At 53.5% G+C, this 26,500-nt stretch overlaps 7 protein-coding genes across 7 annotated transcripts; 6 read left to right on the forward strand and 1 right to left on the reverse strand.

The window, feature by feature from the left end:
• Positions 1-433: 433 nt before the first annotated feature.
• CTHT_0059630 (putative mRNA export protein) lies at positions 434-2,463 on the forward strand (the record flags this gene model as incomplete). Its single annotated transcript, XM_006696218.1, has 2 exons — positions 434-847; positions 904-2,463. The coding sequence occupies 2 exons, from the start codon at positions 434-436 to the stop codon at positions 2,461-2,463; spliced, it is 1,974 nt and encodes a 657-aa protein (XP_006696281.1).
• A 4,867-nt stretch (positions 2,464-7,330) lies between these two features.
• Positions 7,331-9,781, forward strand: CTHT_0059640 (uncharacterized protein; the record flags this gene model as incomplete). The annotated part of the gene is made up of 1 exon (XM_006696219.1): positions 7,331-9,781. The coding sequence occupies one exon, from the start codon at positions 7,331-7,333 to the stop codon at positions 9,779-9,781; it is 2,451 nt and encodes an 816-aa protein (XP_006696282.1).
• A 1,947-nt stretch (positions 9,782-11,728) lies between these two features.
• Positions 11,729-14,200, forward strand: CTHT_0059650 (uncharacterized protein; the record flags this gene model as incomplete). Its single annotated transcript, XM_006696220.1, has 1 exon — positions 11,729-14,200. One exon carries the CDS (start codon positions 11,729-11,731, stop codon positions 14,198-14,200), a length of 2,472 nt encoding a protein of 823 aa, XP_006696283.1.
• Positions 14,201-14,785: 585 nt separating this feature from the next.
• CTHT_0059660 (uncharacterized protein) lies at positions 14,786-15,064 on the forward strand (the record flags this gene model as incomplete). Its single annotated transcript, XM_006696221.1, has 1 exon — positions 14,786-15,064. One exon carries the CDS (start codon positions 14,786-14,788, stop codon positions 15,062-15,064), a length of 279 nt encoding a protein of 92 aa, XP_006696284.1.
• A 928-nt stretch (positions 15,065-15,992) lies between these two features.
• CTHT_0059670 (uncharacterized protein) lies at positions 15,993-18,431 on the forward strand (the record flags this gene model as incomplete). Its single annotated transcript, XM_006696222.1, has 2 exons — positions 15,993-17,638; positions 17,777-18,431. 2 exons carry the CDS (start codon positions 15,993-15,995, stop codon positions 18,429-18,431), a joined length of 2,301 nt encoding a protein of 766 aa, XP_006696285.1.
• A 998-nt stretch (positions 18,432-19,429) lies between these two features.
• CTHT_0059680 (uncharacterized protein) lies at positions 19,430-20,579 on the reverse strand (the record flags this gene model as incomplete). Its single annotated transcript, XM_006696223.1, has 3 exons — positions 19,430-19,800; positions 19,876-20,451; positions 20,516-20,579. The coding sequence occupies 3 exons, from the start codon at positions 20,577-20,579 to the stop codon at positions 19,430-19,432; spliced, it is 1,011 nt and encodes a 336-aa protein (XP_006696286.1).
• Positions 20,580-22,652: 2,073 nt separating this feature from the next.
• Positions 22,653-24,641, forward strand: CTHT_0059690 (uncharacterized protein; the record flags this gene model as incomplete). The annotated part of the gene is made up of 5 exons (XM_006696224.1): positions 22,653-22,741; positions 22,807-22,832; positions 22,892-23,203; positions 23,261-23,332; positions 23,395-24,641. The coding sequence occupies 5 exons, from the start codon at positions 22,653-22,655 to the stop codon at positions 24,639-24,641; spliced, it is 1,746 nt and encodes a 581-aa protein (XP_006696287.1).
• Positions 24,642-26,500: the final 1,859 nt, after the last annotated feature.

The following is a 26,500-nucleotide window of genomic DNA, read 5'->3' on the forward strand; positions in this document are numbered from 1 at the left end:
TCAACACGCAAGCCCATTCCTGGTCGGTTGGTCACTGTATGTCCCCCTTCTAATGTCAACTAGTCCCCGGCTTGCTCGTCTCGTTCACAACCAGCAGCTGCGTGCAAACCACTGGTCTGGTTTTCTCGGCACATCATGCTAACCAATATCAAGAAATAGCTCTCGGCATTAGGCGTCTTGCATCATATCGACGGCATCAGCCGTCCTCTGGCACATCACGATCGATTGATCATTAGCTCGTGATAGCCTGTGACACTTTGCTCGCCTGTAACTAATTTCATCCTTCGGTTGAACTGGCGTACCACTCTCAGAATTCTCTTACACATTTCTCATAAACAAAAACCGCCCTGCTTGCTACTGAGCAGGTCCAGACGCGACTTCTTGCGCAAGCTCATACTACCATTTTTTTCCTACTCGAGAATACAACACGACTATGGCGCCCCCAACTGGACCTCGTCGTGGTGGCTCTGCGCAAAAAACAGCCCTGCGTCCTACTCGTGGAGGAGGCATCTCTAAGCATCGGCCCGCTCCGAAGACTGACATCGATGGCGATATTGCTATGGGCGGACCACCTGCTGACACAAGCAAACGAGGTTCCGGTTCGTCCGGCCGCGGGGCTCGTGCAGGTCGCGGTGGCAGGGCGACGTCAAGAATGGCTCAGAACATTCGGAACTATGCCACCGAGCTTGCAGTTGGCAGCAATGGCGCCAAGACGCAACCCAACAAGACTGTCATAAAAATCCTCGGTCTGAAGAACAGCAAAGCTGCAAGTAATCCAGATGGTGGTTTGCGCTCACTGCTCGACTTCCTGGAGCGCAAATCTAAGGAAAAGATTACACTTGGAAGGGTACAGTGACACGTTAGAAAATATGTGTTATCAATATCCATACTAACTTTTCGCAGGGCATCATCGACGGCGACTATGTCTGGCTGAAAGTCAACAAAGACGACGCGCAGCATCTCCTAAGGCTCAACGGCTTCACCTACGCTGGTGCTACCTTGACCATTGAGGAGACAAACGAGCCAATGCCAGCACTGTCATCACAAAGCAAACTGTCCCAGGCAGCTCAGGAGACAAAGCAGAAACTCACCTCTTGTCTGGCTAGGAGGTACAATGCTGAGCAGAAGCTCCTGGATTTGTCGGCCTTGGGAACAGACGAGACTCTGAGTAGCCTGGGCTCCTTTAACAATCAGTCCCTTGCTGAGAAATCCTTCAAAGCCCTGATGCATCTTGTTAGCAACGAGTATAAGGACCCCGAGCAGAAGAACGAGGCAATCCAGGCCGTATCACTCGCTCGTAATGATATCCTCGATGTCGGCCAGGTCTACTCGTTGGCAGTAACTCTGCCTCGTCTTCGTCGTCTCGACCTTAGCGGAAATAATTTAGAGAACCTCTCTAAGATCTCCAAGTGGCAACAGGAGTTCCGATTCCTCGAGGAGCTTCATCTCACTGGAAACCCGGTCACAACTCTCCCGAACTATGCCACAGAAATTAAGAAGTGGTTCCCATCTCTCCAGATTCTGGATGGACAGCAAATCCGAACCCCCCAAGAGGCGGCTGAGTCGCTCAAGTCCTCGTTCCCAACACCCCTTCCGCAGCTGCCGTCAAACGTCAGGGATGGTGAAAACAATGTGGCCAGCACTTTCCTCCAGGCGTTCTTCCAGCTCTGGGATCATGACAGACTGACCCTGATCCCTCAGTTCTACGACTCGGAGACCACTTTCTCTGTTGTCTTTGCTACGGACTCACCCCAAGATCCTGCATCATCTTCATGTTCTAAATTCTCGAGAAACCTCAACATCCTTAGCCCGCGGCATCCTTCTACCCTGCAGCGTCTCTTCGTTGGTAGTAATCTTATCGCCGATCTCTGGAAGGTGCTCCCTGCCACTCGGCATCCCAGCCTCGATCAAACCAGCCAGTGGCTCATCGACTGCCACACCTTCCCACACCTCGCCGACCCGACTGGCATGGCTCCCTACGCCATGGGTCTGATGATTAACGTCAACGGCCAGTGCGAAGAGGCAGACATTTCGCAGAACCTCTACGGCACGCGCACCTTCTCGCGCTGCTTCATTCTCGGCCCTAGCAAGCCTGGTGCTCCGCACCCTTACCGTGTCCTGAGCGATCAGCTCACGCTGCACACTTGGAAGCCGCAGCCTGCACCGCAAGTCGGTACGGTCCCCCCTCCGGCCGTGGCGGCGCCTATGCCGGGAGCTGTGCCCATCCCTACTGCAACACCCGCTGTTGCTCCCGTGCCGCCAGTCATGGGCGACGAACCGGATGATGCCACCAAGGCGCAGCTTATTGCTGAGGTGTCCCGGCGCACTGGCATGAATGTGGAGTACTCGCAGATGTGCTTGACGGGCGCCGCGAACTGGAACCTGGAACTTGCGCTGCAGTCCTTTGAACAGCAGAAGGCTAATGTTCCGCCTGAGGCGTTCATTAGCCAACCTCAGGTGTGAAGCTGAAAGGATCTTGACACTACAACATCATCACAGCATGAAAAGGCAATAGCAGATAAGCGGGATGCTTTCAGGAACTTTCAGCGCATTCGATTTCACGAAGCTAGCAAGTGTCATGGACGCATCAGTGGAATGATGGATTGGTTGCTATTGTTCATATTTGTGAGGAAGTGGGGGAACTCTAAACCAAACCAACATACAGAAATAAAAACCAAACAAATAAAATGCGGAAAACCAAAACCAAATGTATACAGCGAAACCAAACCAAAAACTAAGTGGCGGAAAATGGATGGGCGGATGGACGGATGGGTGGGTGGGAGAGTGGTTCTGTGAAGCAGGCATGGCTCTTGTTGAATGTGATCAGAGACGAGGAATAACCTTTTTCAGGGGACCGGCATGGCAAGGAGGATGAGTTTGCTTTTAGACTGATACCAAGAGCGTTTTCTTCCCTTCTATCATCAGCATACATCGGGAAGGCAAAATGGGAGTCGTGTGCGTGTGGCTTTTGCTTTGGGAGCGGATTGAGATTCTTATATTGTGTTTTTATGGGAGGACCTTTTCATACAAAAGGACTTTGATTCACTTGGGGGAAAGGGTAGGACCTTTAGGAGCAGTGGTGAGCTGGCTTAGCATTATGACAGTGTACTTTAGAGCGAAACTTTCTACTTGGAGAGTATATGGATTGGGGGGAACAAGCTGGGATGGATTTGACGGGTTTGTTTGGGTTTATCAGCAGTTTGGGTCCCTTGGTCTTCTGGTGAGATGTGCTTGTGCTCATGGCTGGTGATGGTTAAGGAGTTTACGGGTTGCCATGTTAATACTACTGCCCTTTGACCAAAAAAAAATCACGGACATGAGACTCTAGGAAGATCACATCCCGGCGCTGATGTGTTTTGGGCTGTTTTTGTGATGGCTACGGACGTTCAGAGCATTGGATGTATTTTTTTTTTTTTTTTTTTACCTGGGCGTCCCAGGACCCGGACCTTATTCTGTCCCAAACTGCAAGCTAGAACGTAGAAGGATGGTTCCAATATATTGGATTTCAATTCAAGCTATTGACTCTTCAATCAATTATGACCCTTGAAAATTATTGCAATTTGCAAGGCCGAAGTCTCTCTGACGTCGACAAAGTGAATACGAAAACCTTCGTGATGATCGACAAAGCTGCAGATACCCATATGCCTTCGAGCCGAGTGCGACTGGACCTTTGCTAATCGATCTCAGCGCATTGTGCACATGTAAAACGATTTTTACTGCGCAATCCTGACTTTCATACCTAAATTACCCTCTACGTCGTCATTCCTTATCTGGGAAGTCGAACGCTTAAAGAGGCAGCCATACTCAAGCTGAAGAGTTCGCGTGTAAGCCTCAGGCCTCTCACCCCCCACCGTATCGATTGGCCAAGCGGCACTTGAACTGCATCACGGACGGGTTGGGTAATCGGGATCTGATCTTATGCCCATGTTTTTACGAAATCTTGCATTTTGCATTTCCGCTGAACGGGCATTGGCCAATTTGGGATGGGCTGAGCTTTGAAAGATGTTTGGCCAGCAGACGAGTCTTATTTTAACGTCTGCAAGAGTGAACTCTCATTGGCGCCGGGAGGTGACCTATCGAGAGGGCTCATAAGCTCGGAGCACCAATGACGAGAGAAAAGCTTACCTTGAGCTTGATGAGGAAGTTGGATAGGATATTGCTCAGTCATAGTGTGATAGACAAAGATACGTCGGATGGGAGAGTTCCTCCGTATCGACAATGGTATTGTCATCCTCGTGATATGTCTGTTGTTAGTGGCTTAGTGCTACTGATTTAATAGAATGATGACCTCTATCCCTCTCATGCGCCGCATCCCCCGCAGCGCCGTTCTGGGGCACAGCACCGCAGGCACGCTGCTGCAGCTATTCTTTTCCCGTACCGGATCGGCACGCGCAGCGGCTAAAAGGCTGCTTGCAGCTTGTCACAGTCAACAACTGTGCCGCCAGCTGACCGCAGCGAACGCCAAGGTAAACTTTCTCATCTTCTAACTCCAGCGATTTCAGTAATGACATGTTCAGGCAAAAGTGTCGCGAGAGAGGGGTTTGGGGGTTTCTGTCACCAGGGTCATAGAGCATCCTCGTAGCTGAATACTATTGTTGTTTTGCTGTGGATCTTGATTGCGCAGACGAGAGAAGTTTAAGCTGGGTAAGGGGATAGTGATAGGGTCGCCGTTCTTTGGCGGCGGCGTTGGCATAGCTTGCTTTGAACGCTCACCATAGAACTCATAGAAGCTAACTCATTGGTGCCACCAGGCCTTGTTAAACGGCCGAAATTACTCAATGGTTCGCGAGCGTCTGCCCCTTTTCTTGCTTGGCCTATGGAGGTCAAGTTTGCGGGCCTGCTTGGCCCACGTAGGCTGCTGGGAGTAGATGTTTATGCGCGTCTCTGTTATCGTCGTCAACCTGAGGACAGGAAGATCGAGACGGCCGCCTCACCAGAGTTCAACTCTGGAGGAAGCTATAGCCGGGCTTCGATAAATTCCATGGAAAGTGGAGGAATGTTTTGATTCTAGGGGGTTGGATGCTGGGTTGATGTGGGTTTAATGAACGTGTAGGGCATCCACACAGACGTTGACATCAAGCAAAGGATAGCATGAAATTCGACTGCGGAAGCTTCCAAGCTTTCGCAAACAGATGGCCGAAGCACAGGCTGTGAAATCCATCAATCCACAAAAAGCAGCTCTCTGGCTAGCGGTGGTGAAGGCTGATAGTGAGCCAGTTTCCAGTTTCTCAGCCTGTATCCAATCCAATGCCTTCGCCGTTGCAATTGGCGCGGGGCCCTTACTAGCCATGTGGGTGGGGCAGCGGTGGGGAGACCTGGTCTTGGCGCTCCAGGCATTGTAGACAGGAGTTAGGACAGGGGATCTTCTGTCCCCTTTGGGTTAGTGCGCGGTATGCTCTCGGCAGCCTAGTGTTTCAAGAAAATGCAGCGCAAGGGTTCGATTCGACCCGACTCCATGTTCCCTCGTCGCTGTTGTCTCCCTCACTTTTTGAGGGCAGAAGGTCGCATCGACGAGGTGAAAGGAACCGGCGCTTCTTTCTTCTGTGGCTTGGATGTGTGGTAGCGAAATCCCGAAATGCACTTTTGGTATGTGGTTGGCTGATGTCCAGTGATTTTTCGCTGATTTGATTTTCTGTGTCAGTGTGTCCTTTTGCTCTAACTTGCTCTTTGTGTAGGTATTGCAGGGCCGCGCTGGCCACAGGTTAGTGTTCCAGGTTGTGCTGTCCAAAAGCGGCATTGACAGCTTGATGCTGTTGGCGGAATCGAGGCCCGACTCGCAATTTGCGAAGATCCTGTTATATCATCTAGACCGGGAACCCAAACTCGGCGATGGCAGCAGTGCCTCTTTCACAGGAAGCACCGAACATCCCTTAAAGTGGTTACACCTGCAAGTACAGCGGACGGATATCTGCTCTCAACCCGGCAGTTCGAGAGCAGCATGTCGTTGTCGTATTCGGAGGAACTGGGTTCCAGCAAGCTGCTGCTCAGCAATTTTCTGGCGTTGCGCCCAAGCCCCCTTTTTGAAGGAGATATCAGTCCAATATCTGCGAGCAAGGTTGCTGCGATGTCACTCGGAGTCGGGGATACCTCGCCGGACGGTTGCCAAACGATGCGAGCAGGAGGTTGCTCGCATGAAGTTTTGAACATGCGGCAGGGAGGACCCTGGTCATGGCCGTTGACGTTGCGTTGACGTTCCTGATTCGACTAGGGCCTGTGGTGTTCCCAGCCCAAAGCTGTCCAGGGCTCCAGTGCTCGGCGAGGGCGCCCTCCATCCTGGGCACCCGCTACAAGCCCTGGCCCGTACCCCTTGTCTGACCCTCTGCCCATTCCTGTTTGGTTCATCGACCCTCGTCCTCTTGGATCACGGACCCCTGTCGTCGGTTGCCCGATGACTTGTTCGCTCTGCGCCGCCTGCGCTTTGCTCGCTCGTGCCCTTCCCCTCTTTCTGGTGGTGTCAGCTCGGGCAGCTGCTGCTTGAACTTTTCGTCAAAGGAAACGCGGGAGAGAAGGGAACGACAGTGCTGTTCCAAACTTTCTAGCCTTCCAACGTTCCATTTCGCCCTCCACGCTTTGTTCTTTACCCTACCATCATTTTCACTTAGCCTTTCGCTTTCTTACCTTTTCGCTCTCCTCCTTTCTGTACTACTCTACTATCCTCACATTTTCTCACCCGCGCCATAGGCACCGGCATTCGATCCTTTTCTCTTCTGTTTTTGACCACGACACACCGCTGGCATAGTCTATTCTCCGCGCCGTGTGGACTGATACCCGTGTTCAGGGGCTTGCAGGAGGGTAGACGGTTACATGCCATCCATCAAACACTTCTACAACAGAGAAACCCCCATTCACGTCACCCGCGGGCATCCTGCGACGCCGAACACTTCAGAACAGCGGATTTTTGTGTTTTGATCACCACCACCAACAGCTGCCTCTGCAGCTTGTTTTGCCTGTTTGCTTTGCGGAAACACAACCCGGCGTTTGTTCCGTCGATCTCCCTTCTCTGATCCAAACACAGGGGCCGGTCCTCGAGCTTCCAGATCGACGTTGTGCATTTGCTCCCGCTTTCCCTTCGCTCAGCACTCGTGCGTACTGCTAATTCGAAGCTTTCCCCCTTCTCAATCCCTTTTCTCAGCAATTGGATCGCCTGGCGCTCTGTTTGGACGACCCGATTGTCAATCCTCAGTCTGGACTGAACTCACGAGCGACCAATCCGTGTGCTTCGACATGTCTTTTTGAACGCGACCCTTCGTTGAGGCTTTCTGCTTGGCTGTAGGAGATTGGCCGCCCAGGTTTTGTATTCTGGATCAGCTGGCGGCCGAGTTAATCAACAATGCCACTTCCCAAGCCGAAGGTTGCGTTGAATAACGCGTGTTCGGTCATTTTCAACAACACACTATACGTCTATACTCCTGACGCTTTTCAGTCGCTGCGTTTGGAGCCAGGGGCGGAATGGAAGACGTTGCCGCATGGTGAGAAAGTGACGGGTGGTGTTTGCGTGGGTGCTCACACGGGTGTCTCAGAAACATCGTCATTCTGGGTTGTTGGTGGTATAGGAACCTCGGAGGATTATCATGGACTGCAAAAGTTCACGTATTCTACGGGTACATGGGAGACTATTAAGCTGCCGGAGGATGGGAAGGTGACACATCAACGGCAAGGGCATGCCGCTGTCTACTTAAACGCGACCGACTCGATCCTGGTTTATGGCGGCTCTCAAGATTTGACCACAAACCCGTCTTCGCAAACATACACCATTCGCGCGTCGGCACCGTATACGGCACTTGCTCACGATGGTGCTATTGCTCCTCCGTCGAGCAAGCCGATCCTGCTTCCGTGGTCTACTTACGAGGCTGTTCTGGTAGGCGGCAGCACCTGGAATACCCAAGTGATGCTATTTAATGGTGAGACCGGAGTCTGGCAGGATTCAGGGGCTACGCTCCTGGCACCGCTGCCCAAGGACACGTCCGCAATTCAGGGTGCGCTCCTGACGGGCGACGATGGATCAAAAAACCTCATCACCTTCGACGCGAGCGTTTCTCCTAACCTGGTTCAGCGGCATATCCTGTACACCGCTCCCGGGCAACCGGTCATTAACTCGGTGCCGGTACGGAGGAGGTCATCAAGGAGGATGGCCAGAAGGGCAGAGCCTCTAACACTGCAGAATTGGCCCGCGTATAACTCGACACTAGCTCCGACGACTACGAGGAGTAATTATGCGCTTGCCCAGGGTCCGGATGGGATGATTGTGATTGCTGGAGGTAACGAGGATGATGTGCTTTGCATGTTCGACGCGAAGCAGAACAGCTGGCAGGATGCGAATCAGAAGTTGGGACAGTTCCGCCTTCTGTCCTCTGACACAACAAGCTCGACAGTGTCGACGACGAAGACCACTGCTGCCACAGTATCCACTCTTGCGACCTCGGTGTCGAGCACAGCATCGCCTACAGGCTTGGTTACAGCCACCACAGCGGCGGAGACAGCGACCTCAACTCCTGATGTGCGGGTGCAAACTCTCTCAGGTGACGGCAAGGGCCCTTCAGTCAACACGGTTTTGGGTGCTGTTCTTGGTGGATTCTTTGGTCTCGCGGCAATTCTTGCCGCTATTTACTTCGTTCTGCGGAGGAAGAAGCTGCGGGAGAGCTATATTCGTAGGACGAGCGGGGAGGCATCAAACGAGAAGGATGGCGTGGGATTCTCAAAGGACACATATACCGCTGGGACAGTGTATCGCGGGGGTCACCAGTACAACGACTCGCAGAACTCGTTTTCGTCGATGGCAATTCTCATGGGCCACGCTGAGCCCTCAAAGCCGCGTCTACCCCCTCTCCGCTTGGGCCGCAAGGGGAGCAGTAGCAGCCGTCGCAAGTCCTCGACCAGCACGTTCAAGGACTTTAAGGCTGCAATCAGCAAGCCCATCCTGCATGAGGTACAGTCCATGTCCTCGACTCAGTTCCCGCCGAGACCACCCCGCGACGATACCTCTGGCTCCTCGACCCCTGCTAGCAACGGCCCTGAGCCTCGCCCCCGCAACCTGACTGGTGTTGTCGCCGATGACGCGACTCGTCGCAGCTCCGGCTGGAACCGCTACTGGTCCGGTGGCTCAGCATTAAACATCCTCGGCTTCGGCAGCGGCAACAAGGACGCCAACCTCACCCCAAACCCCAACGGTCCGGCTGGTCTGACCCCCAGCAACATTTCCCGCCCGACCACCTTCCACTCCGAGTCCGGCTCGTCGCACTACTCCGACCCACACCGCATGACCCGCGACAGCGCGACCGTGCCCCCACTGCAGGTCTTCACCAACCGCGACCATCCGCGCATGTCCTTCAGCCGCGTGCGTACCCAGAGCCCGACGATCGAGGTGCCTGAATCGCCATTGCACGAGGGGATGAGTGTTAAGATCGAAGGCGGCCCATCCAACACCACAACTAATGGCAGTACCACTAGCGGCCTCGCAGTCCTAGGTCTCGAAGAACCCCGTCCAGTGAGCGCGATGACCTACGGTTCAGCTTCCCAATACTCCAGCGGCATCCCCGAGTCGGTCGCTGAGGCGTGGGACCCGACTGCGACCAGCTCGAGTGCCTCCAACAGCAGAGATAGTAACAAGCCATGGGGCGACGGTAGGCCATATATGGGATTTGGTGGGTATCCGACGCCGCTGGCGCCTGCGTCTGCGGCGAGGGCGCAGCAGACACTGCAGCAAGGAGGGACCCAACCAAAGAGGAATATGCAGGAGCCGGTGAGGGATGATATGAGTTGGTTGAATTTGAATGCTAGCTGAAGCTAGTTTTGGGGTCTGTCGATCTGGTTGTTTTCGCTTCTTGGTTTGAGTTTTGGCGGCCCGGGATCGGTCATACATCAAGAAATGCTGGTTTTATTCGGCATCTTGCTGTCATCATCACTACCACCATCTTTGTTTACATCTTCGCTCTTATTTTTGGATACATTTCTGTTGCCGATACCAGCGTTCCTTTTCGTTTCTTTTGCTATTTGGTAGTTGAAGGTATCGTATCGCTGGAGTAATAGTGTTACCAGCTAGCCTTGGGCTCGTTGGTCCGGGTATAGGGGTAGTAGATGTAAGAGGGGGTAGGGCAGGTGTACTAGTACCACCTTTGTGTTTAAAGACGTACATAGGTATATACGGGCAGGGCTCTTGTATATTATTGTTGTTTTTCATATGCTTGGGTGGCTGTTGTGATTGCAACGTGGGATTGTATGCATGTTGGTATCTCTATATCGATCCAAAGTCTCTGAGCAAAGTTTCCTGGTCTGTGACTCAGCAAACAGCCTGCGTCCTGGACTCCCGATCTCGGTGCATCTTGGTAAGTCAAAGAAGCCCTGGAAATTCTTGTTATGACGCCGTAGTCGACTCTGGAGAGTCTTGGCTCTTGTCCGCCTTGGCAAAGTTGTCAAGTGACTTCAACCTACTGTCTCCTGTCTAGCAACCGCGGGTACGGACCAGAAATGAGCCAAATTGAAATCCATTCATACACTCATCTCTTCGAAAACATAGCATTGTTAAGTGGGTAAGCCTTATAAAAATCACAGCATACAGCACCGGGGATTCCCGGTCGTCACTGGCCAGAAGTCCTAGCCCGGCCCTCAGTGGTTCGTCTATGGGAGAACAGACGGGACCCCAAATCTTCCACCGGGTATGGTCAAGTGTAAAAGGAGAAAGCGAAAACTTGCATTAATGTGCCTCCGTCGCCTGGGACGGAGTTCTTTAACAAGAATCGCTGCTGCTCCAATAACCATTACCTGTTCTCAACGATCAACACGTTTGTTGGTTCCCGTTAGTACCTGAATCTTCCGTGCAGACCTTTTCCTACCTGCAGCAGGGCAATGCAACCTTGGTGGAATTTTTCTGCCATAATTGATTCCACACGTTCTGTTTGCGTTTTCCGCTGACTGGGGGGGGTCTCGCCTGTGAACTTGGCTGACTCACGAGAACGTGGCGGTGCCGCGGGGCCGGGAGCCCAGGGACTTGCTCAGCAAGGTTCTGTCCTAACAAGAGTTGCAGTTCCATGCAGACCGGCAGCGACAGCAGCAGCAGCGCGCGTGGTGTGGACGTGGGTAGCCCGCACACAGCGAGGGAGGGCCTGGATTTTCGCTCTCGCTTCCTGCAGCAGCGGAATGCTTGGATGCCCCACCAAATCCACGGATGTTGGGATGGGATTGGACAGTTTTTTATCGAATGGAGGGTCGCCCGCTTTCCATCCACCCCAGGGTCCAGTCGCGGCCCTCTCTGGTGATCGAGGGAGATCAAGAGGGACGGCAGCTCCCTCGTAACAGTTTATCGTCAGTCCCAACAGCGAGTCAAACCAAGAGAGCGCTCTCCTGACGCCGTCATCAAAGGGCCAACGATCCTGCCATTGCCACATCACTCCCTAAACCGCAGGGGCGCTTTTTCAAGTGCCCTTTAGCCCGCGGAAGTGGGCTTCGCGGATCGACTGGAATCGAGAAAGAGGGGAGACCGTCGCCATCGCAAATCGTAACAACACTTATCGTCGGACGGCTCGTGTTCGATCGGGACAACCCACTGTCAAGCTCACGAAACAGGACGGTCTCTGGTCAATTGGTGCTAGAGACTGTAGCACAAGATCTTGCTTCAGTACATAAAAGAAACGGACAAGAAGTGAGATAAAGATCGAGACAGACCCCGAGTGCTAGCAATCAACAGTCGCACATACATCACCACTCCTCCGTTCAACCGGCTGTCTGTCCAACGATGGACCCATCGACCTCGTGGGCCGTCGGCGACCGTCATGGCGCCACGGTTACGGACGACGCCCTCCAACAATTCCTGAACAACATGAACATGGACGCAGCTATGGGCAACCTGGCCGACGGCATGAACTACGATTTCCAGGACTTCCCGACGACCGTCGCAACAGCCCCGATGCTTTCGGCCCATGCGCCTGAACCCCTAGACTTGACGATGAGCGGTACGGATGCCGCTCAGGCAGCGGCGGCCGCGGCCGCAATGCTCGTGTCACCTGCGATGGGCCCCGTGCAGTCCATAGCGACCACGGCCCCTCCATTCGGGTCCATCCCGGCGTCGATGATGCCTCCGCCTACCCCGAGCGGTGCTGTTGTGGATAGCATTGATGCGCAGATCCAGTTCCTGCAGCAGGAGAAGCTGAGGCACCAGCAAAGGCAGTTGGAACAGCAGCAGCAAGCCGCTGCTCTCTTTGCCCGGCAACAGGCCGACATCATCCCTCCAACACCGCAGAGCTTCGAGATGCAACCTGGGGCTTCGCAGTTCCTAGGGCAGTCAAACGCAACCGAGCAGCATCATCATCATCATCAACAACAACGCCAGTCCGTGAGCTTCCAGAGTTTGACTGATCAGTCGGATGTTCGTCGACCCCTTGACAATGTTCACCATTATCATCACCGGGGAAGTGAGCATCTTACTGACCGTCTCCAGGTCTCGTTTACGCCATTGGTCTCTCCAGCCGTCACGCCGCTCGATGCCAATTTCTCCATCGAGTCACAGTTCAATGTGACGGGGACGATGTGCTTCAGCCCCTTAACGTCTCCAGCTCTGCACGCGCAGAACGATTGCCTGAATGTCTTCGACCAGAGGCAGACGATGAACGACTCGCCGATCGAGATGGACCTCGACTCGACTGTGGCTGCAGCGCAAAACCAGCCGCCAGGCGACTTAGCTAAGAAGATGCGCAAGAACGCAGCCAAAGCCCGGGCTAAGTCTGGCGCTGCCGGCATCAAGCAGTCTCCCATCTCGAAGCACGTGCGGAGGAAGACTGCCACCACCCCGAGTCTGAGTGCTCAGGCTTTGAGCGAGATAGCCGAGGGCGTGGAGAATAGCAACATTCAAGACAACCAGCAGCTACTGCTACCCACACCTATGATGCCGACAGCGAGTTCATCCTCGTCTACGGCTTCGGTAGGTGGCATTACGGACTCAGAGAACGGGTCGACCTCCCCCGAGGCCATGCCTGATTCTGTTACGTCGGAGATGCCACCACCGCCATTGCCCAGGTCAAGGTCAGCTAAGCCATCTCCTTTCCTTGCTCCGCAAGGTGGTGCTGGGGGTGTGTTGGGGAGCTTGCAGCCTAGGCAAGGTGTGGCCTCGCCTGCTACTCCGGCGTCGTTAATGAAGTTGAATTCGCCGGGGACTCGGAGCTCAGGGGTCAAGGCAGGTAGTCATGGCGCTGTGGATAACGACCACATCGAGGCTTTCTCGCTGCCAGAGTCAGCAAGCTTCGGCCACTCGACCATCGTCCCAGCCCCGAGCACCAGCCAACCCGTGGAGTCAACATCCACGCAACCGACACCCAAACAGCCGCCCAAAGATAGCGGTCCGTTCTCGAAAACCCCAGCTCTTGTCCCTCTCCCGTCGCCTTCTCTCCGGATCCCCCCAACAGCCGTCTCCTCCGCCGCTCCAAGCCCACAAATCCCCGCCATGAACTCCGGCCTCGACTCCCGCAAAACCACGCCTCAGATCGTGCCCCGCAACAGCAAGAAACGCCCCAGCGTCAGCTCCATCCCCGCCGGTGCAACAATATCCCCCGCGCTACGCCCAAAAATCTCGCCTAACATCAAGCCCCTGATTCCTGGTGGCGGGCAGGATGTTATCGACGAGGAGGAGGCATCACGAATATTGGCTTCGAAATCGAATTATCAGAGGATATTGGAGGGGAATCACTTACCGGGGGTTTCATATCCGAGTGAACTCAGCGCGAATCTCACGCAAAAGAGGACGTCGCATAAGCTGGCTGAGCAGGGGAGAAGGAATAGGATAAATTCTGCGTTGCAGGAGATTGCATCGTTGTTACCGAAGAAGACTTTTCTTCAGCAACAGCTGAAGGAGTCTTCTGAAGGGGAGGGAGGAGGGAATAATAGTAGTGAAGGTGGGCAGGGGCAAGGGCAGCAAAGGAAGAATAGTGGCGGGGTACCGATTAGTAAGGCGAGTACGGTTGAGATGGCGATTGAGTATATTAAGCAGCTGCAGAGGGAGGTGGCGGAGGCGACAAAACGGGCCGAGGAGGCGGAAAGGAGGTTGAGGGAACGGGAGGAGAGAGAGAGGGCTGGCTGCAAGGAGAGTAAAGAAAGTGGGAAAGGGGAAACGAATAATAAGGATGGGGACGTCAAGACGGATGAGGATAGCAAAGAGCAGTCTCAGAAGGAAGACCGAGGGAAGGATTTGGATGCGACTATGACGGAAAGTTGTTAGATGAGGGCTGGCTGGAAAGAGCGGGAGCTTTGGGCTTCGGGTGCGCAGCAAAAGGTACGCAAAAGGTCGTTTTCAGGGTCTATTTTGGATGCACAACAGCGGATAACACCCCGGGTGAGTAATGGTTCAGTCGATCGCCTTCATTGCCTTAATTAAGGTTATCTCTTGCGACTTTTATGACTTGGATAACATTACAACAGGTTTGGATAAACTACGTACAGTTTGGATGGGATAGTACATAGAACAGGGGATTTGATGGTAAAGATCGAATTGGACAAGTGCATAATGACAAATCAACAGCAGAGAGCTGCTCGTTTAAAGGTTATGTTTATAACACTCTTGATATGAATCCGTAACATCCGTGAGGGTTTCCAAGGTGACGCGTCCTCGCAGGGTGGCGAGGATGTAGGAGCAGCTCCCCTTGCTCCGTTTAAGCGGGGACTGTCTGCCTGTCAGGCCATTCACCCCTTGCTCTACTCCTTGCTCCTGATAACTATATATCACCCACTCACCCTCAGCCAGAACTGAGCTCAACAACAACCGGTCAGACCGGTCATACACTTATCAATAACTAAAGCAAAAGTCATGTCAACCCGGCCCGGAAACTCAGGCCAAGAGCCCGACCTCTACGACATTACTGCTGCCGCGAGAGCTGCCGAAGCGGAAATTATTGATGTTCATCATGGCCAGGAAGTGGGCAAAATTCCTACAACGAGCACAAAGACACAAGAGCGCAGTGGGAAGATGAATGGACAAGAACGACAGAGCAGTAGAAGAATGGCCAGCGGTGAGCCGGATTTGGAGGATATCACTGCTGCGGCGAGGGAAGCGGAGAGGGAGATTTTGGAGGGGAGGGGGAAGTAAAGGGTTTGGTATTTCCTACGCAACAAACGCTGAACCCTATAATCATATGATTTTTCATATAGGGGGGGGTTCATGAGGAAGTAAATGAAATAGCTGAGGTTAGGAGGGGTTCCGAAAGCCAAAGAAAGTCGTTAAAACATTAGGAGTTGGGAGAAGTGTTTTCCTCGAGTCACTGTCGTAGAAGGGGTACAAGCTGTGCTCTTATGAGATTCATTGTCAGACAGATAAGTTAAACGCGAGGTTTGATACCTAGGAAGCTGAAGATTTCATATGAAAGCATCCAAGACTTCACTTTAGTCCTTCGTCGAACTTTTCAATGTCGCCAGGGAGCCCCGTGAGACCATGCCCAAGCATGTGATGTGGCGCCACATACGCACCAGCCACAGCATGGCTTTACGGTTGCCATCAACAACAGGCTCCGCTTTCGTCATGACTCTCCCCCAGGCTTGGTTTGTTTTGTCGATTCGCGCTTGGCCCGGATCAGCAGCACAACACGTTTGCAATTTCCCCCCCCCCCCTTCTCTTTTCCCCGCATCGCGTCTCATCACCTTAGGATTCAAGCCGTATCCCGTGGCTTGCCAGGCATTGAGTGTAATAGTTGGCAGCACAAGGGAGCATTAACGGGTAAACGTGCGTCGGGCTGCAGATTACAGGTTACCACTGCATCAGCGCTGCTGCAGGCGGCAGGCAGCTGGGCGAGCAAGTTTAAAGCTACGAGCAATCAGCAAGGTTTACAGGTGTCAAGCGAGAAGCGACGTGCGTACCACACAGACCGCGACCGTTGTCGCGCGACGTGATCAGCACATCCCGACAGCGCTCCACCGGCAGGATAACATAACTTCCTGATCGACAACAGCACGCGCTGTTCTCAACTTCAGCTTTCTCTCCAACTTTACAAAAGCCCCTGGACAACAAACAAACCCCAAAAATGTCTGATTCAGAAAGTGTCGACTACCTGCAGTCGGATTTTGATCCATGGACGCTGACCGTCCCGCGCCTGCGCTCCATCCTGGTCACCCACAACGTTCCATACCCTGCAACAGCAAAGAAACCGCAGCTCATTGAGCTCTTCAACAAGCATGTTGTGCCTCAGTCGCAGGCGATCCTAGCTCGCCGTCTACGCGCCAAGCGCTCTAGCATGGGCATCATCGACGCCGACTCGCAGGACACCGGCACCAGCACCGATTTCGACCACGACCGCGACCTGCGCCCGCCGCCGTCCGTCTCGTCGAGGAGATCGCGCTCTCCTAGGAAGAGCGCCCGCGTCAAGCGCGAGCCCGAGGATTCAGACCGCGACCATCACCTGCCGCCTGCCACGCCTTCGTTCCGCGAAAGCCCGCGGAAGAGGTCGTCGCGCTCGGCTAGCATCCAGCCCGCGTCCACGTACGATAGCGACGTGTCCGTGCCGGATACGGAACCCGCTCGTTCTGTCCGTGGTCATCGTTTGACGACCCCGGTTCCGAAACTGGAGCCGCCGGAGGAGGAAGATGATAGCTTCTTCAAGCGGACGCCTGAGACTGAGGGTATCTTTACCGATGATAATCCTTTCCAGAGCGGCGCCAACACGCCTGCTTCAGCCTTCAAAACCCCGGCTAGCACTCGTCGCAAGACAACCATGGGCGTGTTTGAGTCGGCGAGGAAGACGCCGTCCACGGTTACGATGTCCTCGCGGCGTCGGACCGAGGACCCGATCTATACGGGGCAGGAGATCGAGGAGCCGCCGTCGACGATTAGCAGCGTCAACACGAGCCGTACTATCGAAGTTCCGTTTAGCAGCCGGGCGTATCGTTCCAAGACGCCCGAGACTGTCCAGTATGAAGAGACCGAGCCAGATGAGGAGTTCACTCCAGAAGAGCAGCTCGCCCTGATGGAGGAGGAGCGCGCCAACCCCGAGCTGGCCGCTGCTCGGAGACCGCCAGAGCCGCCCAAGCGTCGTTCAAGTCTCTGGACCCCGATCTGGGTTCTCTTCACCACTCTCCTGGTAGCCTACGCCGCCTGGTACAGACAAGAGAAGATCGCCGTCGGGTACTGCGGTCTCGGCCGGGAGCCGACCGAGGTCCTGCCTTCCAGCCTTCCTATCCCCGAGTGGGCGTCCGAGGTGGCCGCTAAGCTCGACATCCAGACCATCGAGGTTCCCGACTGGCTGCGCGCAGCTTTTAAGCCGCAGTGTGAGCCTTGCCCGCCGCATGCTTACTGCTACGAGGACTTCACTGCTCGGTGCGAGTCGGACTACCTTCTGAAGCCGCACCCCCTGGCTCTGGGTGGTCTCATCCCCCTGCCCCCGACGTGCGAACCCGACAGTGATAAGCTGCGGCGCGTACAGGCCGTGGCGGACAAGGCCGTCGAGGAGTTGCGTGAGCGGAGGGCCAAGTTTGAGTGCGGCGAGTCACTCGAGCCGAATGGCCCGCCTGTGGATAGTCCTGCTATAGAGGAGGAGGAGCTGAAGGCTATTTTGAGCAAGAAGAGGAGCAAGCGCATGGCCGCAGAGGAGTTTGATGAGCTCTGGGTTGCGGCCATCGGTGAGATTAAGGCCCGCGAGGAGGTCGAAGTACAGCAGGTTGAGACGCCGACTGAGTAAGTACCCTTTCTGCTTCTCTCACATTACCCTTAATCCATCATACAACGCACGCCGCTGCATTCCATTTCTTATCAAATACACATCATTTCTGACTTCGCGCGGGGGACTAACCAGACCCAACCGCGAACCACTAGATTCAGAGCCGGACCCGGAACCGGAGGATATCCCCATTCCTTTCCGACCCCCAAGTTATCGTCCCACTCTCTCGCTCGCCTTCCGTACGCCTGTGCGATCCGCCGCTCGGTCAAGCTCGGAGTGGCAAGACATCGACTCAGCATTGGAGGTGTGATTTTTGCCGTCTTCATGGTCCTGTATGCCCGCCGTCGCTACCTGCGTAATCGTGCCTGGGCCGCGCAGATTCCCACCCTTGTGGACGAGGTTTTGGGACGCCTGGAGGCGCAGAAGGAGTTGGCTTTTGAGGCGGGCGGGGATGAAGTCGATGCGTTCCTTTTCCTTCCCAACTTGCGCGATGACATGTTGCGGAGTATACACAACATCAAGGAGCGCGAAGCATTGTGGCAGCGTGTCAAGGTCGTGGTCGAGCAGAACAGTAATGTGCGGACGGGTCAGCGGGAGGGCCGCAACGGTGAAGTGGGTAGGGCGTGGGAGTGGATTGGTCCGACGATGAGTCGGACTGGGGATGGAAGTACGGCTAGAAGGAGAAATACCATGGGTATGAGGGTCTCGTGGGGGGAAGATGTGAAGGGGAGCGGGGATGAGACACCTAAGGCTGGGGATAGGACTTTTAGGAAGTGGGAGGAGGGAGGGACCGGGAGGGTGATTTATTAGTTGGTAATTGTTGATGTTGAGGAGTCGACTCTTGGGTCTTTGATAGAGGGATGGGTTGATGGAATGGATCTGGTTTCGGATCGATCGGATGATTGGAGATGAGTTCCTGTATGGAGGGCTTGGACTTGAGGATGAATAGGTATGGAGTTTCTTTCGTACGCTCTCTTGGTCTCTTTCCCTCCTTCCCTTCTTCCCTTTCTCCCTTTATCTCTGTATGTACCTGACTTGTCTACTTTATCCCTCCGGTTCGGATGCCACACTCCTTGGCTTGTTTTCTTTTCTTTTTTTTTCCTTTTTCCCTCTGTTCAGGATTCTGTGTATGTATTTACATAAGCTACTACACTGTGCTATTTCTATCCAATCGAGGAAGATCACTAGGTTTATTATTGAGGGTTGTTTCACTAGGACATATAGTGACAGCTGCTTCCCGGACGGTGATGATTTATGCTTGGAGATATCGCCTTATCTTTCCATCTCATCTTTGTCCCCCCTCAACCACCCAGTCCACTAACTTCCTCCATTCCGACTTAAAATACAAGGTATCCAACTCTTTATCCCAACCAGCTCCTCAGCTTGACAATGATCAAGTGGTTTGGTGAGCGCAGCAATACACTGCTTCGGTATTCATCCTTCCTCCGGAAGTTGATGTGGATTCAACTAAATATCTGTGGTCCTTATCTGCCCAGGGATTGCTTTGCGTATGGGAAGTTTAGGTTTTTTTTTTTTTCGTTTTTGGCATATTTGCTTAACCAAAGAACCATGTGAGCATGAATGGAGAGATAGAAAAGAAAACCACACTCTAATTAAAAGCAAAAAACGTTTGAAGAAAATTTCCATGTCCAAGCAGGCTGTTCACATCAGCACCGACTAACACCCATAAACCATATCCAATTGCTAGCACAGGAGAACCACAGCAACACGCATCCAATCTTATTTTTTTTTACCTTTTTTTTTAGCTTTTTTCTACCCTTCTATCGCCTACCACTTCCCTACACAATCTACCTGGTATTATGAATATCCAAAACCAACACATCCTGTGCGCCAACCTGCACCAGCTCGTCCATGACCGTAGCAATCCTCTTCTTCTCCACCATTGCGCTGACCGCCACCCAGCCCTCCTCGTCAAGCGAGGTGACTGTTGGCGCGCGCTTACCGGGCGTGATCTTGACCGCGGCGGCCAGCTTCTCGCGTGGCACGTTGTACTGGCAGAGGACAAACTTCTGGGCGGTGATGACGCCGTTGATACGCGAGGCGATCAGGTCGACCAGGGCTGGGTTCGAGGGCGCTTTGGATTTGATCAAGATGGCGGAGGTCTCGATGACCGTGTCGATTGCCTTGAGGCCGGCAGCTTTCATTGTCTCGCCGGATTCTATAAGGGGGAGGGGGGTGAGTTGAGCAAGGGGTTCATAGGGGGTTCATTCACGGGGAAGGGGAAGAGACTTACCAACAAGGTCAACAATACCATCGGCGACACCCAGGGCACAGGCAGCCTCAACGCTACCGCTCAGTTCAATAATCTTGGTGCGCAGCTTGCGATTTTGCAGCTCAACCGGGTCGGTAATCCCCTCCTGCTCAGCCTCTAAGCGCGCAAAGTACTCATGGGTCAAGTGCACAAAGCTGGTGCCAATATTCTTCCCAATCAGGTCGCGGCCTTCCTTGTACTCGCCCTTCGCGGGGACCTGGACCTGCAGCTTGCAGGCTCCGAACCCAAGGTCGAGCACTGTCTCGCAGCCGTGGGGTTTACCCGTCGAGGGGCTCTCGCTGTTGCTAAAGTCGTTGCTCATGCGCCGTGCACGCGCCAGCGCCCGCACGCCCGCATCGTGTTCCTGCACCTGGTCGTAGCCCGTTATGCCCAGGTCGACGCGGCCCTCGCCTACGAAGGTCGGGATGTCGGCGGCGGGCAGAAAGACCAGCGCGATGGGCAGGTTCTTCACCAGTGCGATGTCCAGCCGGTTTTCGCGCTTGAACTGGATGTCGGCGCCCTCGAGAAGGTTCAGGCTGGCCTGAAGGAGGCGGCCCTCTTTCCGTGGGGGTCAGTCATGGAGGTTTCGAAAGACATGTGGGGGAGCGAACGCGGCACACACTCTTGGGGACTGCGAAAAGCAGTCGACCTTCTAGGCTTTCCGGGGTAATTAGCTTTTGGGTCATGTCGAACTTTTTTTTTTTTTTTCGGCGGGGAGGGGGGGGGTTGGTTGTGATAAGCGACAGAAGGGCAATGGCAGAAAAGATGGGTATAGGTTCAGGGATTTCAGAGGAGGGCTACTAACTGATTGACCAGATCCATGGCAACTAGGAGGGATATGGATGATCTGGACCGGGGACTAGGACGGAACTCTCGGGGAGACTGTCAGTATACAGCCTCAAGCGGCAGTATGGAGGGGGTACAGACTCGGAGAGGAGAGGAATGAGGGCCGAGTTTGGGGCGTCTGAATGGTCGGGATGACGTTCGTGTTGGCGTCGATAGGTCGTACAACAGTGGCAGCAAGCGTCGTCTGGCCGTAGTCGCCTGTCACGGGCAGAAGAACAAGAGCGCAGAGCAAAGGTGGTTTACAACTCGACACTTTGAACTTGAACTAGAGGGGCGAGCCGGGACGATGGGCAAGGCGCAGCGGGTGTGTGGACTTTTTTATGGGTCCTGACCGGCCTGTTCACAATCTGAGAGGTCGAGTCACGGCTGTCTGGACCGTTGTGATGGAATTTTGTTCGGGGATAGACCTGCTGCTGGGTCCCGTAAGGGTTCTTTTGACTTTTCGACGGAGAGGGTCCAAGTTCAAGTCCTGCATCGGAGCCCGGCGATCGACTCATCGCTGCCTCTCACTCGCCCGCTCACCGGCGCTGGAGAGGGGCATGGTGGGGCTCGCTGCGCATCCACGTTTTCTTGGCATGAGCTTGACTATGGCGAGGGTGGTACCTCAATCTCGATGTTTGCAGATGTGTCCATGGCGTTTCCGATGTTGTTGCCAGTTTGGCCTGAGGTGTCAGAGGACATCTGGAGTTTCTTGAATATCAATGAGCGACGCTGCGAGAAATGTCAGCCAAGCTCCTCTGAAATTTTGGCTTAGCGACCATTTCTTACGTAACAATACATACAGGTCAGGGCTTGGGTTGGATTTTAGAAGGGGTTCCTCACACGGTTGGCTATATCTGCTTTCTCGACTAGTTTGCAGTAAGAGGCAGGAAATGAAGGCTCCAACAAGTTTATGACACGTATACTTTTGACATTGAGCTGTCAATATTCTCTCTTGAGCACCAAAGGGAGTCGTATTGTCCTCACTTATACGGATACTGGCCGTTACACCTCTCCTGTTACTGTAACGTAACGGCCATCGACCCGACGTTGAGCCCCTATTTCGGCGGGCCATCTCCAAATTTCTTGGCACCAAGCTTGGGATTCAGTGATAAGATGGTCTCTTGTGCAGTCAGCGTCCAACTTTCGCTCATTGTCCAGCATCGTGGTCCATGGAACCCTCTGTCCAGTCGGACACTCGCTTCTGTTGCCTGATACTGTTTTTTTTTCTAAACTTTCTAGAGTTTTGCAATTTTGATTTCTTATACTGGTTTGACTTTGTAGTTTCGCTCGTTCTCCCTTTGCTGTGCTCCCTCGCCTTCCCTCGTTCGCTCGCTCGTTTCGCAATTGGTCGCCTGTCGGCGCAGCCCCGATCTCCAATCGATCGACAAGCACTGAGGCCACGGGGACCTGAACTGCACCGCAGCCAGCCACATATAACCGATTCTCGTCCGTGTACGACTGTTGCCTATCCCTACGGCGCCGTTCTCGTCCGAGTCGGTGCTGCGTCGTATTTATCCAGGTCTTCGATGGCGTATTTGGTGGTAAGAACACCGTTGTTATCTGTAGTTCCATGCCCCTCCGTTCATTATCTTCTCGTGTTTCGGCCACGACGCACATGGAAGTCGTCGACAGCGATGCTGATCTGACCCTTACGCAGACGCTGACCTGAGTGCTAAACGCACATCTAGCCTCTCGATCCCTCTCCAGCTGCTTGAATATTTTGTAGCCGCATCGTCTGCGCCGTCAGCGAGTGCCGTCATTCTTCCTACCAGCACCCGGGCTGTCGCAAGTCGAAGCAGCTTCCAAAATTTAGGAAGTTTTACTCGGCAACCATCGCCCCGCTTTCAAGTCTAGCCGCTCTTCCCGTCCGGTCTGCGTACGAGCAGGCCGTTGAACACCACACGGTCTAGACGGCCCAAGATAACACCAAGATGTCAACCTGGGCGGGACAGCCGCACGTGAAGGGGAGCACCGAGACCATGCGCATGGTGCTGCTGACATGCGTCTCGATCGGTATTACGTCCGTGATGCGTCCGGCTTTTAGTTTGAGTTTGCGTGCAGTTGGGGCTGACTTTGTGGCTGTAGCTTTACGTGGGGTGTTGAGATGACATGTAAGATTAAGATGCCCCTCTTAATCTCTGCTCCTGGGGCAGATATGCTGACTTCTCAGACTGTACGCCATATCTCCTCTCACTCGGCTTGACCAAGGGCCAGACATCGCTGGTATGGCTTGCTGGTCCCCTTTCGGGGTTGATCGTTCAACCGATCATAGGTGTAATAGCGGACGAGTCGACCTCGAAATGGGGCCGTCGCCGGCCTATCATTGTCATTGGCTCTGCCATTGTCGCCATGAGCCTTGTCACTCTTGGCTTTACGAAGGAGATTGTGGGTCATTTCGTCACAGACCCGGACATAGCGCGGTCATTGACCATTATGTTGGCCGTCCTGGCCCTCTATACTGTAGACTTCTCTATCAATGCAGGTGAGCATTCCAGCGATGTTTCTTGTGCTCGTCAAGGTGTCGCTAACGAAGCTGTAGTGATGTCCTGCGCGCGAAGTTTGGTTGTGGATACACTACCCATCCACAAGCAGCAGACTGGTGCTGCGTGGCGTAAGCGATCCCTTGCTTTCTACCCCTTGACTTTCCCTTCCCCTTGTAACTAACCGCGCTAGTGAGCCGTATGAACTCCCTCGGCCACATCATCGGCTACGCTATGGGCGCGATCGATCTCGTCCGGCTCTTCGGCCCGCGCCTTGGTGACAGCCAGTTCAAACAACTCACTGTCATCGCCGCTCTGGGAATGCTCAGCACAGCAGGCGTCACCTGCTGGGCAGTAACCGAGCGGGTGCTCCTCTCCGTGCGGCCCGATCCGCGCCGCTCAACAGGGCGTTTCAAGATCGTGCGCCAGATTTGGTCGACCCTGCTAACCCTCCCCCCTCGCATCCGCGGCATCTGCAATGCCGTCTTCTGGTCCTGGATCGGCTGGTTCCCGTTCATCGTTTATAGCAGCACCTGGGTCGGCGAAATGTACTTCCGGCATGACGTGCCCCCCGAGGCACGAAATTCTCATGATGCTCTCGGTGAGATGGGCCGTATTGGAAGCATGGCGTTAACCGTCTACTCGACCATGTCCTTCCTCAGCGCGTGGATCTTGCCGGCGTTGATTCGCTCTCCGGAGGATGAAATGCCCCCAGCCTACACCCCGCGCCCGCCTACGAGTCTGGCGCCGTACATCGAGGCATTCAACAAAGTCAAGCCGGACCTTCTGACCGCCTGGATCGCTAGTTGCGTTCTTTTCGCAGGCGCAATGTTTCTCACCCCGTTTGCTACCTCCTTCCGCTTGGCGACAGCCATCGTCGCGTTGTGCGGTATCCCCTGGAGTATCTCCCAGTGGGCACCCGTCACCTTCCTCGGCGTCGAGGTCAACAAGATGAGCAGCTCATCACCTTTCACACGCCCGCCGTCCTCGCCCCCCTATTATCACCGCCGGCGGGACTCTAACGACGGAACGACGGCCAGCAGCGAGAATAGTATCGAACTGCTGACACTGGAGCATGGTCCCGCCACAACGGCGAATAGCAGCGCTGCTAGCAGCGGCCTGCTTGAAGCCGGTGCCTTGAGTCATGGCGGCTCATCATCATCTACTGGCGAGCTCTCGGGCATCTACTTTGGCATTCTCAACATATATGTTACGATTCCGCAGTTTTTGAGCACCCTCATGAGCGGAATTATATTTGCTGTGCTCGAACCGGGGAAGAGTCCCGAGTTGGCCGGCCATGGACATGGTGCTGTGATGGATGATACGACGCATGGCCCGGACCCGAGTAAAGGGCCGAACGCAATTGCCGTGTGTTTGTTGCTTGGAGCGATCAGCTCGCTTGTGGCTGCTTGGACGACGAGGAAATTGAGGTGGTTATGACCCCGATTGTAAGGACGAACTTTCTTTTTTTTTGGGGGGGGGGGGGGAGGAGGCTCAGGAGTTGGGATTAAGTGCAGATGAGAGAGGAGAGACACCCGAATGGAAGCGGGCTTATTATCTGCAACAGACGGGTTGGTACCTGGATCTTTCTACATAATGTCTTTTCATGGCTTGATAACTATTGGACTGCTGGGCTATCTTTGATTGGCTGTTTGCCTTGCCTGTCTATACATGGTTTAGATTTGGCTCTATTTTCTGCATAGATGGATGGGATGAGGACAGGGATAAAAAAAGAGAGATTGTTTACTAGCACGGCAATGGATTATATCACTGTGGAACTTCTGCTATAGTTGAAATCGCCATAATGTTTGTCCAGAATGCCGGCAGCTCATCAAAAAAAAAAAAAAAGCACGGTTAGAGTGTCACTCCGAGTCATGATTAGCTTTCTTCGTGTTTCCTTATCGGCTCTGACCGACAGAAAGATTCCCTGGAGATTTGGAACACTGAAACACACAAATATAAAGATAATATTCCTCGTATCGTCCTACCCGTGTAGATGACTCTGTAGAACTGTGTTGTTAACTAGCAGGACAGGTATGTTGCTTTTCACACGTGCAGCATCCACTCATCAAGACGACAAATTAAGATGTTTTGTTCATGATGCACTTATCTCCTCTGGAGATTTTCCCGGATAGGAGAAAAGAAAAAAAGAAATAAACGATTAAATATCCACCTATCAAAGGAAAAGAAGGGGGAAAAAAAGACAACAAACTCCTCTACACACACACTCTCAGCCCTTCTCAAGGGATGGGCACAGCAGCCGCCCAGTTCTCATGTTGAATCCCGAGCCCATCGTTGGGATCCTACCTTTATCAGATTGGAAGACATACCGTGCCGCTTGATCATTCGGTTAAGTAGAAGGAGCTGGTTGTTAGGAGCGATATGGCTGGAAGAGGTATACATAGTTTGGAAGAAAGGTTAGGGTTAAGAGGGAGAGTGTAAGTAAGGGTGGGTCAGTGTGCTAGAGGGAGAGAGGATTGCAGCCTCGGTTCATGGGCAAACTCAGTCCCGTCAGGAATTTAGGTTGGGGAGACAATTCGATAGTTATTCTGGCAAAGTCGTCTTGGTGATGGTCTTCTATCAAGAGGTTTCACACCTTAACATGGACTGAGAAAGACGAAAGTCAGCAGCCATAGAGGATCCTAGCCAACTCATGGTAGTTAGGTAAACCACAACATCTTGAGAGCACTTTACACAGTGGGCTAATAACTGAACCATACCCAACATTACCCCAATGCAGGTGTGTATTTATTAACCTAGGTGCCCGAGTAAAGCAACATAGGCCAGTGAGCCCGCAAGGTTAAGCAGGTAGGCGCCCTCCTCTCTCCCCTATTCACGAATTCAGCAACAATCACCACAACTGTCCTGACAGAGGACATAACCAAGAGACGATATGCTTTACGTTCGAGAAACAGTTCTCAATTCCCCCTTATGCCACGCATACAATTGTTCAACTAATGATTGACCAATCCATCCGAAACTCCGTCTTGTTTATATTAAATTACGCGCCCTAGGTTTCGTATAAGGCAGGTGTGTGCTATGTAGTTGCAGTAGTAAGTACGTAGTAGTCAGGCCAAGGTTGAAGTTGGAAAGTGCTGGGTTAGGTCAAAGGTTAGGGTAGAGGGAGAGAGGTGGGTTCAGGGGTTTGGTGTGAAAAGGGGAGAGAAAGTTCCCACAGCCATCTTTCTCTTCTTCCATCGAGAAATAAACCAACCAACCAGCCGTTCAATCCTTCCCTGATATCGTTCCGTCGTCTTCATTCTTCCTGGCCTGGTTCTTCTTCCTTGCTCCTCCTCCGA

This window comes from Thermochaetoides thermophila (assembly GCF_000221225.1).
Source record: "Thermochaetoides thermophila DSM 1495 unplaced genomic scaffold scf7180000011821, whole genome shotgun sequence".
NCBI classification, from domain to species: Eukaryota; Fungi; Ascomycota; class Sordariomycetes; order Sordariales; family Chaetomiaceae; genus Thermochaetoides; species Thermochaetoides thermophila.